At 29.7% G+C, this 13,033-nt stretch overlaps 1 protein-coding gene across 4 annotated transcripts; it reads right to left on the bottom strand.

Annotated features, from left to right (window-relative positions):
- Positions 1 to 3,340: 3,340 nt before the first annotated feature.
- LOC145161728 (uncharacterized) lies at positions 3,341 to 12,683 on the bottom strand. 4 transcript variants are annotated; one of them, XR_013738602.1, is made up of 9 exons: positions 12,332 to 12,683; positions 11,566 to 11,666; positions 11,354 to 11,498; positions 11,195 to 11,266; positions 10,425 to 10,480; positions 10,189 to 10,290; positions 10,032 to 10,106; positions 3,501 to 3,672; positions 3,341 to 3,431 (listed from the first exon to the last, which is right to left on the bottom strand). XR_013738602.1 is itself a non-coding variant. In XM_079081341.1 (7 exons), exons 2-7 carry the CDS (start codon positions 11,599 to 11,601, stop codon positions 10,068 to 10,070), a joined length of 438 nt encoding a protein of 145 aa, XP_078937467.1. In that variant the 5' UTR covers positions 11,602 to 11,666; positions 12,332 to 12,683; the 3' UTR covers positions 9,559 to 10,067. The 4 variants fall into 4 exon arrangements, 2 of the variants coding, with proteins under 2 accessions (XP_078937467.1, XP_078937466.1); XM_079081341.1 differs by lacking the exons at positions 3,341 to 3,431; positions 3,501 to 3,672 and having other exon boundaries at positions 9,559 to 10,106; positions 11,195 to 11,254; XM_079081340.1 differs by lacking the exons at positions 3,341 to 3,431; positions 3,501 to 3,672 and having other exon boundaries at positions 9,559 to 10,106.
- Positions 12,684 to 13,033: the final 350 nt, after the last annotated feature.

The following is a 13,033-nucleotide window of genomic DNA, read 5'->3' on the forward strand; positions in this document are numbered from 1 at the left end:
ACTTTGTAGAAGAACCTATTGAGATCATGGATCGAGAAGTCAAACGATTAAAGCAAAGTCGTATTCCCATAGTGAAAGTTCGATGGAACTCTTTACGAGGACCTGAATTTACTTGGGAACATGAAGATCAGATGAAAGAAAAATACCCCCAACTGTTTGACAAAACCCCATCCATAAGATAAATTTCGGGTCGAAATTATTCTAATGGGGGGAGAATGTAACACCAGTCAAAATAGGTCAATAACAATCACATGTGATTATGCCAACCATGTAATGTGATTTTCTTTAACTATTAATGTGCTAAGAGTGCTATGTAGTTCATGATAAAATTTAATACAAATATGAAATTTCTTTATGATACAACTCAAAGTATACGTCCATACGATTCCAAAAATGTAGAGAACGTCTGAATCTGACTTTGCATGAAGAAGTTATGATAAACCGAACACTACAAATCTCTATAATAAGAGGAATCTAAAATAGACTTATAATTATCTATTGGAGTCTAAAAGAGAGTTGTAGTACTTGTAAATACCTACGCGTGCATATAAAGAACGTCAAAAACGGAGTTCGTATGTGAAAGTTACGACCTTCCGAAGATTCAGCTGTCAGAAACCCTAATCTGACTGTGCTCACGACGTGAGCACAGAAACTCACGACATGAGGAGTCATTTTGCCACATCTCGGAATCTAGAAGGTGTGACGAGGCTACGAGGGGATAAGATACAAACTCACGACGTGAGCAAGGATTGATTCACGTCGTGAGGAGTCAAAGGGACACCATCCGAAGCTAGGGACGCAAACGGCAAGTCTACGAGATGATCATGCTATACTCACGATGTGAGTCTTATAAAACTCACGACGTGAGGATCCAAAATCCTTCCTATAAATAGCAGGTCTGACTTCAGCTATTCCTACACCTACACTTCTTCCCTTTCTCTCATTTGTTGAAGCCCTCTTGCATCCCGAGCCCCGACGACCTCGTACGCTGACCGTTTCTGCTTAGATTACATAAAATCACCCTACTAGGGTGAGTTTCACGGCCCCACTTTCTAATATTTTTGGGGGAAAACGCATGCTAATATTGTATATACTTTACTATTATGTCTACATGATGGTATAGTAGTATCAACGTAAATAATTTAACCGAGATATAGTTGTTCTAAATATAATATTTTGAATATATACATCTATTATCAACTTGTTAGAATGTTATTATACTAATGTAGATCTTGAGTTATACTTAGGATTCTATATATATGTTGTGTGCGATATAGTTCCGAAGTTATATTCGGAAGTTCTATATGTTCATTTATAAAGTATGTTGCTATTATTGGTTTTATGTAAGATAAAACTTGGTATGCTATATGTTGTTATTGTTAGTTTTATGACAAGATAAAACTTGGTATGTTATATGTTGTTGTTGTTACTGGTTTTATGTCAAGATAAAACCTGGCTTTACTTCAAGTTATAGCTGTTATACTGCCTAAATGATATGAAGTTAGGAGTAATGTTTAAAAAGCATATTCTAGTAACTTAGGGTTTTAGACATGAAAATGCTTTTGTTGTTTGAGCTATAAGAAGTCGTCGAAGTCTACATGAGTAATTGTATTCATCAACTAAGATTGGGGATCTTAGCTGAAATCCTCTGAACTGTAACCGTTAATCCCGTGTGAGCGAGGAAGACGTGTATAATTAGTATACGGGTTGACCACCCCACTTGTGATTGTTAGCTACAGTCAACCATAAGCGAGTGACGAACTATCCTTTTACTTGTTATTGTTCCGGCGTCGATGAAGCGTACGGTGTTGTCCTCATGGAAATCATGAGTGGGTTGTCCTCATGGAAATCATGAGTGGGTTTTATCAGAGGTATTATGTCATAGCAGTGGTTACAGGCTCATGGTAGCAAATTGTTAGAAACATTATACTTTGTCGTATACAAGTATTAATGTTAAGTATAAGTTTCCCCCTACTTATACCTTAGGTTTAAGGAATGTTTAGGTATAATACTTAATTGATAAGTAAACTACTATACCTAATATACATACTAAATGTTGGAGAGTCAAAATGATACTTTCGAAACTATACTTTTGAACATGGAAAATGTATTATTATTATATGGAGTCAAAACCTGTGGACTCACCAACTTTATGTTGACGTATTTTAAAATGCATGTGTTTTCAGGAACTTGAAAAGTTGGTATGTATTCGAACAGGAGAAGTTTTACTATTACCTTTCTAGAAAAACAGTTATGTAACTTTCACTTATCAATAAAGGTATGTATTTTCTTTAGTACTATTCAATGTATGTTATATAACTGTGATACGAAGAATGACGTTACACCACCCGGTGTTTCCGCCGATGGCTGGGGGTTTAACAATAACAAACGAAATCACTTTGGCTCAAGATACTATCCTAATATTTCATCCCAAGATACCAGGCATAAGGTACACAATCCTCATAACACATCTGAATTCTAAGATTGCTTCCTACTCATAATCCTAACCATTCCTCCTTACAATGTTCCATATTTTCAACCTTACACTCAAATTTTTCATATGGCATCAAAGATATTTTCATTTATGAACGTGTTTTTATCAAAATATATTTTCTCAAATATGTTTTTAAGAATACAGTATAACGTTAAAAAAACTGTTTTAGACATAAATCCCTTTACCTTAAGTTTCTAATTTATGATATTTCATTCAAGCCCATCTTGAACTATTAAGTGTTTTATTCAAAAGGAAAAATTAGGTGGTCAGTCCACTATTTAAAAAAATTGTTTTCAAGCATGCAAAGAGCTTTGCTAAGAAAATTGTTTTAACTGCCTACCATTATCCAAAAGAGAAAAGAGTTCCATGTCCACAAACACACCAACCCTAATTAAACTATTACATCCCAAATATTGTCTTAAAACATAATCTAAAGATACTTTTACAAACAATGAACCACAGAAAAACAAATACTTCAAGGAACCATGTCCTCACCTTTCTTCGGATCCTCAACATCCTAGTCCTCAACATTCCCTCCTCCAACTTTCTCATCCTCATGCTCCACACCCTTAAACTTCTTTAGAGTCGGCTCCTACTAAGTCTTGTCCCAAGATTAAACCTTGTTCTTCTCAACATCCTCCACTATTTTCAGTCAATCCTCCAATACTGACACAGTAGTGAATGTTTTGGCTTTGTTCAAGATATCATCAAGTTGGTCCTTCAAGTCATCCATTTCCTCTGCTCTTCTATCCAACTCCTCTCTCTTGATAGCCAACTCTTACACCTTTAATGCAAGCTCCATATCCTTCCGCTATATATATATATATATATATATATATATATATATATATATATATATATATATATCAAACTGATTGTTGGTAACTTCAAGCTCCTTCTTAGGTTCTTCAACACTTTTCATCATTAAGGTATTATCCTATAACTCAAAAATTTATGTTAAGAAAACATCTCTGAGATACAAAAGAAGGATGGACATGAAACTTACAGATTGAACCAACATGACCACTTTTTGTTTAACTCAACAGGATTAAGCCCGTCAAACACTTCTTGATGCACTTCCAAAGTGAATTTCCTTTTCTTGGGATCAGAGCTTTTTGCTTTGCCTTCCAGCTTCCTGTTACCTATAGTAGTTGATTTCTCAACCTTCACGGCATGGTCTGTGGAAAGGAAATCGTCCGCATTGAAAGGCATACTAACACTACAACAAAACGAAGCTAATGCAACCCCACTAAAAGGTTGCATTAGACCTTGAAAAAGTTGCGTAAATCCTAAAGCAACCTTTTACCAAAGGTTGCATTAGCTAAAGTTGCATTAGATCTAAAGCAACTTTTTTCTTCGAAAATGCAACCCTGTTTGAAATAGTTGCAAATCTTTTTTAGATGCAACTTTTGTGATGCAAAAACAACTTTTTTATGTTCATATACAACTTTGTTTACACTTAGATGCAACTTTTTTAAAACTATTTTAGTTACGAAAATGCAACTTTTTTTTATAATCAATTGCAACCTTTATTATGTTTAAAGAATTGGAACTTTTTTTATAGGATATATGCAACCTTTGTTACGTCTTTTAATTAAAAAAATGCAACCATGTTAACGTTCAAATCCAACTTTATTTTTGTGACTTTTCTAACGGCAATGCAATATTTTTTTTCTTAGTCATGTAGACGCTACATATGTTTACTACATTGCTACAAATACTCATTACTACTAAAATTACACCATAACAATAATAACATAAATATCTTATATAATTTTATGGTCTCCTTTGACATGTTTAAATTCAAAATAACAACTATTAATCAAAGTCAACACAAAGTTAATTGTCAACTATAATCACAAAAAGTATTAAAAACATCATTGATGTGTACTAAACACAGATGATAAGTTATATTAGCAACTATCGACCTTCTGGAGGTTGTTGTTCCACAAACTTCCGCATCATGAATATATATATATATATATATATATATATATATATATATATATATATATATATATATATAATGCATGGATAATTAAAAATCAACCTAATGCATCAAAGTTTTAATTTTAAGACTTTGTACAACCTTAATGCATACTTTTCTCTACACGTTCGTCCCCGACCCTTCGTTTCCTGCTTTGATTAAAGTGTGCAGTTGATGGCCTTACATTTCCTCGCACCCTTTATAAACCCAACCACTTTCACTTTCACTTTCACTTATCTTCCATATTTCATTCTGTAACACTAAGAATCGTCACTCCACCACTATTCTCAATTGAGCTACCATACAACCAACACACCATTTACTATCATTATCGTAGAAAACCCAACACCACCAGTCACCGCTGCCTACCACTACCTTCGTAATTTCCATCGGCGACCACAGGTACCCTCGAAAATATTTTCTCCATATTTGTTTTAGATCTACAAGTTTTGATTTTGTTGTGTCTATATTTTTTTTGGTGCTAATTAGGTTTGTGTATGGATTTACAGGAAAATAATGAGGATATTGAATGCATGTGGATCTTATTTGGAATGCTTATGGATCTACCGGAATGTAACCACTTGCTGTGACTAGTGGTATTGTGGCTAACTTTGTTTACATGGTGACTTGGATAAATTAAGGGCTACATTTTAAGGCTTATTAAAGTTCTCAACCATTACTTTAGCTTCTTAACTCCTCGTAGACGTTTATATATATATATATATATATATATATATATATATATATATATATATATATATATATATATATATATATAGGGAAGGGTTAATTGGAAAACAAAAAAACCCTAAAAAATCCCTAAAAATCATAAAAATGCATAAAAAAATACTTAGAGATCACAAAACTTTTTTTTTGAATTTTTTTATGAAAAAATTGCAACTTTTTTAATAAAATCGATGAAAAAAAAATCAATTTTTTTTATTTAATAGAAAAAATGGTTTTTTTTCAAAAAAATTTTCAGCGATTTTGTATTAAAAGCAACGATTTTTTCAAAAAAAAGTTTTGTGATCTCTAAGTATTTTTTTATGCATTTTTATGATTTTTAGGGTTTTTTTAGGGTTTTTTGTTTTTCATAGAACTTAAACCTAAAAATGCATAAAAAAAAATACCTAGACATTACAAAACTTTTTTTTTGAATTTTTTTATCAAAAAATCGTAGCCTTTTTGACAATTTCGCTGAAAATGTAAAAAAAAAAATTTCAAAAAAATTTTCAGCGATTTTATGTTAAAAGCTGCGATTTTTTGATAAAAAAATTCAAAAAAAAGTTTTGTGATCTCTAAGTATTTTTTTATGCATTTTTATGATTTTTAGGGTTTTTTTTGTTTTCCATAGAACCTAAACCTCTATATATATATATATATATATATATATATATATATATATATATATATATATATATATATATATATATATATATATATAAGATCAGTGGAGAACACTAAAAATGTTAAGAATGCGAAAACAATTCTATGCTTTTCAAATTTGAAGATCTAAGGCTAATATTAGTTTGATAATTATGTAATTTTTTAATTTATTAAACATTTTACCTATTTTAAAATATATCAAAAGGTTAATTATGTAATCTTAACATCGAACTTGTTCCTTTAAATCAACTACACTTGTCTCCTCTTACATTTTTATACCTTCGATCGTATGCTCAAAGAGAACCCCAATTCATGTTTTTCATCGATCCAAAACCCCTTTTCAGCAAAAGTGGGGCACCACCACCGTCATCATCATCGTCCCAACGTACCTCGACTACCACTGACCACCACTTCTTAACTGACGCAACCTTTCACCTCCTGGCTCATTCACACCCATGGTTTACTTTCTTCGCCACCCCGATCGATCTTCATAACCATCACCAACTCCTCTTCTGGGTGTTTATTTTGACCATGGTTGTAGAAATCGGGATTAACCGTTTAGCGTTCTCCAACCGTCGAAGATTAGGGCATTAATTAGAAATTTAGGATTAATCGGGTTTCGCGGGATTAATCGGCCTTGGCGGGATTAATCGGTCAACAAAAGTCAACAAAAGTCAAAACTGTCAAAAAAAAATTTAAAAAAAATTCAAAAAACTAACTTTTTTTTTACTCCAAAATTTTCAAATTTTCAAAATTTCGAAGATTATACCAAAATGTTCATATTTTCGTATTTCCAAATTTCCAAATTACAATTTTTCTTATTTTCTAATTTTGAAGTACTTGTTTTTCTTAAGATATATTAATATTTAATTAATTTTAATATTTTATTAATAATCTATGGTCCCCGATTAATCCCCGCCAAGACCGATTAATCCCTTAACACCAGTCGACCGTCGAGCTACCGTCGAACGATTTTTACAACCTTGATTTTGACTACACTTTCTACCACTTCATTTTTTCATCTTCTACTTCTTTTTGTTTTATGAAATTAGGGTTTTTTAACCATCAATTGATTGTCCTCAATTGCGTCATGCCCGATTTGTAGCAACATATATTGAAGCAGAGTCTAGTTGAATTTCTATGCGTAATTAGGGCTTCAATTTTATTTCTTATCGATGCCTTGAACAAAGACTGGCCAAGGTATGTGTATTGCTATCTAGTATTTGTTGTTTCCATTCTTTTAATTGTTGTTTAATTTTAATCAATTTAGGATTCTCCATTTAACTGAAGTTTTGCATTAATCAAAATTGATTGTCGTAATTTTTTTAGGTTTTCCTTAATTCAAAATTAAGGAAAATGATTGTTGATGTTGAGATATACATCAAAATTAAGGAAAATGATTGTTGATGTTGAGATATACATGCTACTGTAATATGAATTTTGTTTGCTCAGTACATTTTAATTTATGAAATGCTTTGTTTGTTTGGTTTTTTTTTTTTTTTTTTGAATAAAGATACCTAATTTTTAGAGAAGTAGGAGTAACCTGTTAAAAAAACAATCACAAAGGGACTCCTAAACCAAAAAGACAAAAATAATAGACTCCTAAACTAATAATAAACATCTCTTTTATTTTTGAATTAAAACTTTTAGTGAATTCTGATATTTCATCACGAATTTTGAATTGTTTTAGTTATAACCCTTTATAAAGATGTATACGCTTGTGTCACTGTTTTCACCAAATAATGTTTATAATGTAAACTTATCTAATAATTTTAGTACTAATCATTTATGAAGACAGTATTTTTTGACTTTAATCATTAACGAAGAGAACTGTATTATAACTATATCGTGTTATACATTAAAACATTATGTTTGGAACAATTATATGCTTAAAGCTTTATCTTTTGAACACATATAACCTTAAAGTAGGAATATCAAAGTAGGAAAATCCACATTTGATCATGATTTGTGGCACCTTTCTTTGTTTCTATGTGTATGGTTGCACTAAGAAAGTTTAGGTCTTGAGTATTTAAAGAGGTGTTAGGAATGGATTTATTCACTGGATTATATTTGTTTTTTTGTTTATGTGTTAATATATTTTTATTTTTTGTTAATGATTACAACCGTACGTTATTCATTTATGATTAAAACTGTATTAGGTTAATGAGTTAAGCACTTTGTGGATAATAATACATAATTTTTTCTTTGATTTCTTGTAGATCGACTGAGTTAATATAGATAACCTAAAAATTAGAAGGATAAAAGATGATGCATCGTAGATTGTCTAAAGAAATGGAAATGTATTCTATTCATTTATGATTACAAATATATTAACACATTGTAATTAATTTATAATTATAACTATATTCATATATGATTGTAAATGTGTTTTATTTGTTTATTATTATAACTTTTATTGATGATCATCTATAACTTGTGTTCTATTCATTTACGATTACAAATTTAAAAATATATTAACTTACGATTATAATTTTAATCATTTATGAATGAAACGTATGAATCTATATTTTTTATGTAGGAGTTCGATCAAAGTTTAAATGAATATTTTTATAATATTATAAAATTTTCAGTGGTTTGACATTGATTTAGTAAGATGAAAAAAAAACAGAAAATGTGTTTTAGAAACAAACGATAATTGATGAATTTAATAATGTTCGGTTCATTAAAAAAAACTTTGACAAATTAAATTACTAACTTTTTAACGTCACTAAAAGAAGGCGATACCTTTTTTTTACTTTGAGAAAATATAATAATTATAATGATTTTCATATCTATTAATAATAATAAGAAAAAAAATTAAATCAGCATTTTTTTAATGTGATTTCTAAAATTATGAAAACTAGTATTAAGATCCCATGATTATAGTCAAATAAAAATCTAATATTAATTATTATTATTTATGTAAATTACACAATTACAAATATGCCTTAAAAAATAACTGGTCTAAAATTTATTTTCGTGTTCACAACTTTTTTAGGTGTACTCAATTGATCCTCATATGTATATATCAAAACTTTTTTAGGTGTACTCAATTGATCGACTTAGAGATCACAAAACTTTTTTTTGAATTTTTTTATCAAAAAATCGCAGCTTTTAACATAAAAAAGCTGAAAAAAAAATTTTATAAAAAAAAATAAAATTGATTTTTTTTTTTTCAGCGAAATTGTCAAAAAGGCTGCGATTTTTTGATAAAAAAAATTCAAAAAAAAGTTTTGTAATGTCTAGATATTTTTTTATGCATTTTTATGATTTTTAGAGTTTTTTTGTTTTTCAAATTAACCTTCCCTATATATATATATATATATATATATATATATATATATATATATATATATATATATATATATATACACTAACTAGATGTGTGCCCGCACAAAGCGGCAACGATAAATAGTTCTTTTGGTGAATAATTTTCTTATGATAAAATAATTATTTGATTTTATTATTAGTTATTATGTATTAACAAAACTACGAGTATAAAATAAAATATATATATATATATATATATATATATATATATATTGCATGTTTATACATTTGATATAAAGTAATTTATAGCGGTGTGTAGTTTAAGAAATATAAATTAATTTATATACATGAATTTAATATTTTAAATTTGTCATTTTTCTCAAAATTGAATTTCTTAATAACATTTATGAATCCAAGTCTCTAAACTTTTGAAAGTATTAATGATTTATTTATGCATAATTGATTTGTACAAAAAGCTTTGTAACTTATACCTCTTAAAATTCAAGATATGACTAAAATGGATTGAATGGATATGTGGCAAAAGATACATAGTTCTTAGAAGCAAAAGATATATAGACGAAAGTGGATTGAAGCATATGATTTCTTGGATGGTAGCTAACATGTCCTTCATGGTTGCGTCTTTTTTTTTTTTTGCTTCTTGAAGGATATCTTTGCATATCACATGGTTCATGTAAGTTGGCGTGGTTGGCAGGTCTTGGATTGTTTCTTCTTTGATATTGTAATAATCATGGATTTGTTATAAATAACTCAAACTCAACTAAGATACGACATGTGTAGACCAGAAAAAAATTATGTTGCTTTAAACTAATTGATAAAATACGATATAAACTACCTTGTTATTTTGCTAAACGGGATTTTGAGAAAAAGAATCACCTGGTTCCCGAGTGAAGCAACCATTTGATGAACAATCTATTGACCATCTACAACTCTTATCTTTTCGTGAGTAAGCTGTTTTAAGCATCAAACTTTTTATTGCAAGTTTTCATATTTATTAAATTTTTGAAAATTTAATTTTCAAATAGATTATCACCTCAACAGTCAGTGCATCTCCTAAGAGCAAAGTCCGGACCCCATCCATAGACCAAGTCTTCATTCGTATCAGATCATATGCCAAACACAAACCCATGCATTCCTAGAGAAAACAAGTGTCATAGTGTCGATAAACTTGTGTTTAATGAAAAAATTAAGGTATTAGGTGATAATAATTAAATAAATATTGTGAATAAGATTTTATAAAAATATGTGAAGGGTCCAAAGAAAACATACACTGCACAAGGTGACAAATATGGATTGATGCACCACCCATCCCTTTCCTCGCTTCTCTGAGAGTGCAATAATTACAAAAATATTAAATTCGATTGGACGGAAAGTAAATGTATAACAATTTACTTTCGGTTATTATGTTTATTATACAATCATACTTTCATTTCATTCTATTGCAATATTGTACTTTTAATTTTTTTGCTTATTAAATCGTTGTACTTTGAAATATAAACCCAATTATAGCAGTGTACATCCACTCTAAAAAAAATCTACTAATGAACATGATTTCAACTTTTTTTTTCTTATTAAATCATTGTATTTTGGAATATTTATTGAATTATAGGAACATACTTCCATTTTCTTTTATTAGGACATCACAGTTTAAAAAAATCTACCCAATTATAGCGGTGTAATTTGTTTTGTATTTGGATGACATTTCCATAAATCCATATATTTTTAAAGTACAATATTTTGTAAGAAAAATGAAAGTAGAATGTTATAATAAACAAAATAATGCAAGTACGTTGCTATTTCTTGCATTTAACCTTGGTTCAAAAATCGAGAATGAGTTTTTTTTTCTTACTTGTGTAGTTCGCAATCATCTCGTTTCCTTATCATTTGCCATATTAGTCCACTACTAGCTGATAAACTTGGTCGGGGAATTTATAATATGTGATCCTTAAACAAGCTTATATATATGTATCAAAGGCTACAAAATCTTAAAATTAATTACTTTTCAGTTACAAAAAAGTACAACATTTTAAAACATTTACCTTCAGCATCAAAATTCTCCAATCCAATATCCCCATCCCAAGTGAATATATAATCACCACCTAAAAAAATTCCTGACAGAAAATTCAATATTGCTCATCTATTAAATAGTTTAAGTTTTTTGTTGTATCGAGAAGGGTTATTTTAATTATAAATATTACCTTTTAGTTTGCTTGAGAACACTAACCCATTCGCTTGTGCGAACATCATAGCAAAACAAAGTCTTTTGAGGTAGACATCAGAGTCATATTTAACTAAACATGGTGGTAGATTTTTACTACCTTGAGAATTTGTTGATACCTTTACCTGCATTACAAGCATTTACACATAAATACAACACATACAAACATACCAAATGGAATAAAAAATTTACCTTTGTATCGTTGAGTTGATATGATGATAACCCCATATGATGACTTATTAAAGATCAAACATTCAAGAGGGCTTCTGATGAGAGGCATGAGTACTTGTCCTCTGTGTAACCAAGATCAATAGACATAATTAGATTAGATGGAATGTTCATCTATTTGAAAGACAATATATTTTAAATACTTTTGATGTTAATAAACGCATAGTAAAATTAGGTTCATGTGAATGAAGAAATGATAGAACTGTTGAAAGCATACTTTGGTCAATGAAATTGTTAGGAATAATACTCCTAAAAAGAATTCAAATAAAATACTGATAAAAGTTGTTACTATTAGCCTTAGTCTTATTTGGTCTTCTTACCTTTCCACTGCAAAAAACGACATCATGAAGCTACTGAGATAAAATTTCTAATAACCGCTAAAAAAACCAAATTCATTCTATCAACGAAAAGTGGAAGAAAAATAGGGTTTCATATACTACTTACTATGGAGGTAAGAGCTGAGTGGTTTTGGGTGTAATCAAAGGAAGCGATCCAGTTATATTAGAGGTTATATATATTTATTGGCAAACTACTAGAAAATTGATGGACGTTCAAATTAAACCCAACCCTAATCCAAATTGATAAAAATTCACAGCAACATACTCATAATTTAAAATCAAATAAGCAAGAAACATCAATAACTAAAATGGCCTTAACTCTAAAAGGATGCAAACAACCAATTTAAAGCCCAAATCATACATAAACATTAAAAAAAGTTGTTGGGTTTTACCTGGGAAAGCGTTATACTTGGAAGGGAACGTCAAATCTTCATTACTCAATTAACCTGAGTATGTCGCGGATGGAAAAGTTAACACTTGGCTTTGATCTTCGACTAATCAATTGGTGTTAAGAACTGGTAGGGAATATTGACCAGCACCGGTAGTGATGAAATAGACATGATTATCGTACAGAGGAAATTGGGATATGTAGGTGTAAACATTACCTAGTGACAACACACATATACACAACACATGAGATAAGAGACGAAAGGCCACACCTACAACATAAAGTAGAAAGAACGAAAGAACATAATAAATTAAATAAAGTTGACATAGGAAAAAACTCTCAATTAGACGATACAGTATTTCAGAAGGAAAAAACAGAAGATTCATACACCTGGTAAACCATCCATTTAAGGGTTTTTGTGACATCCTCAATTTTATGGCCAATTAAAAAATCATTTTCTTTATGCTTATTTAATTTAGAGTATTCCTCAAAAAGAATAAATCAATGTGGAATTTGTCCCAAAAACATTTTTTTGATGTGAGATAATATCAATATCAAAGCATTTCCGAATAAACGTTTTTCATTAGTTTTTAAAAGCTTGAATGTCATAACCGATACAGAAACATAAGCATAAACTAGTATTTACATGCCTTACAACAATTTATTTAATGACCTAAAACTCCTAAAATCTCTTCGCAGATTCAAA

Source organism: Lactuca virosa, chromosome 2 (assembly GCF_052849685.1).
Source record: "Lactuca virosa cultivar CGN04683 chromosome 2, Lactuca_virosa_CGN04683_v6, whole genome shotgun sequence".
Classification (NCBI taxonomy): Eukaryota; Viridiplantae; Streptophyta; class Magnoliopsida; order Asterales; family Asteraceae; genus Lactuca; species Lactuca virosa.

Coding starts and splice junctions, on each gene's coding strand:
- LOC145161728 (XM_079081340.1), bottom strand. CDS start 11,601: ATGGGGTTATCATCATATCAACTCAACGATACAAAG. Junction 11,499..11,565: donor ATCAACTCAACGATACAAAG/GTAAATTTTTTA, acceptor CTTGTAATGCAG/GTAAAGGTATCAACAAATTC. Junction 10,291..10,424: donor TATTTGTCACCTTGTGCAGT/GTATGTTTTCTT, acceptor TGTTTTCTCTAG/GAATGCATGGGTTTGTGTTT.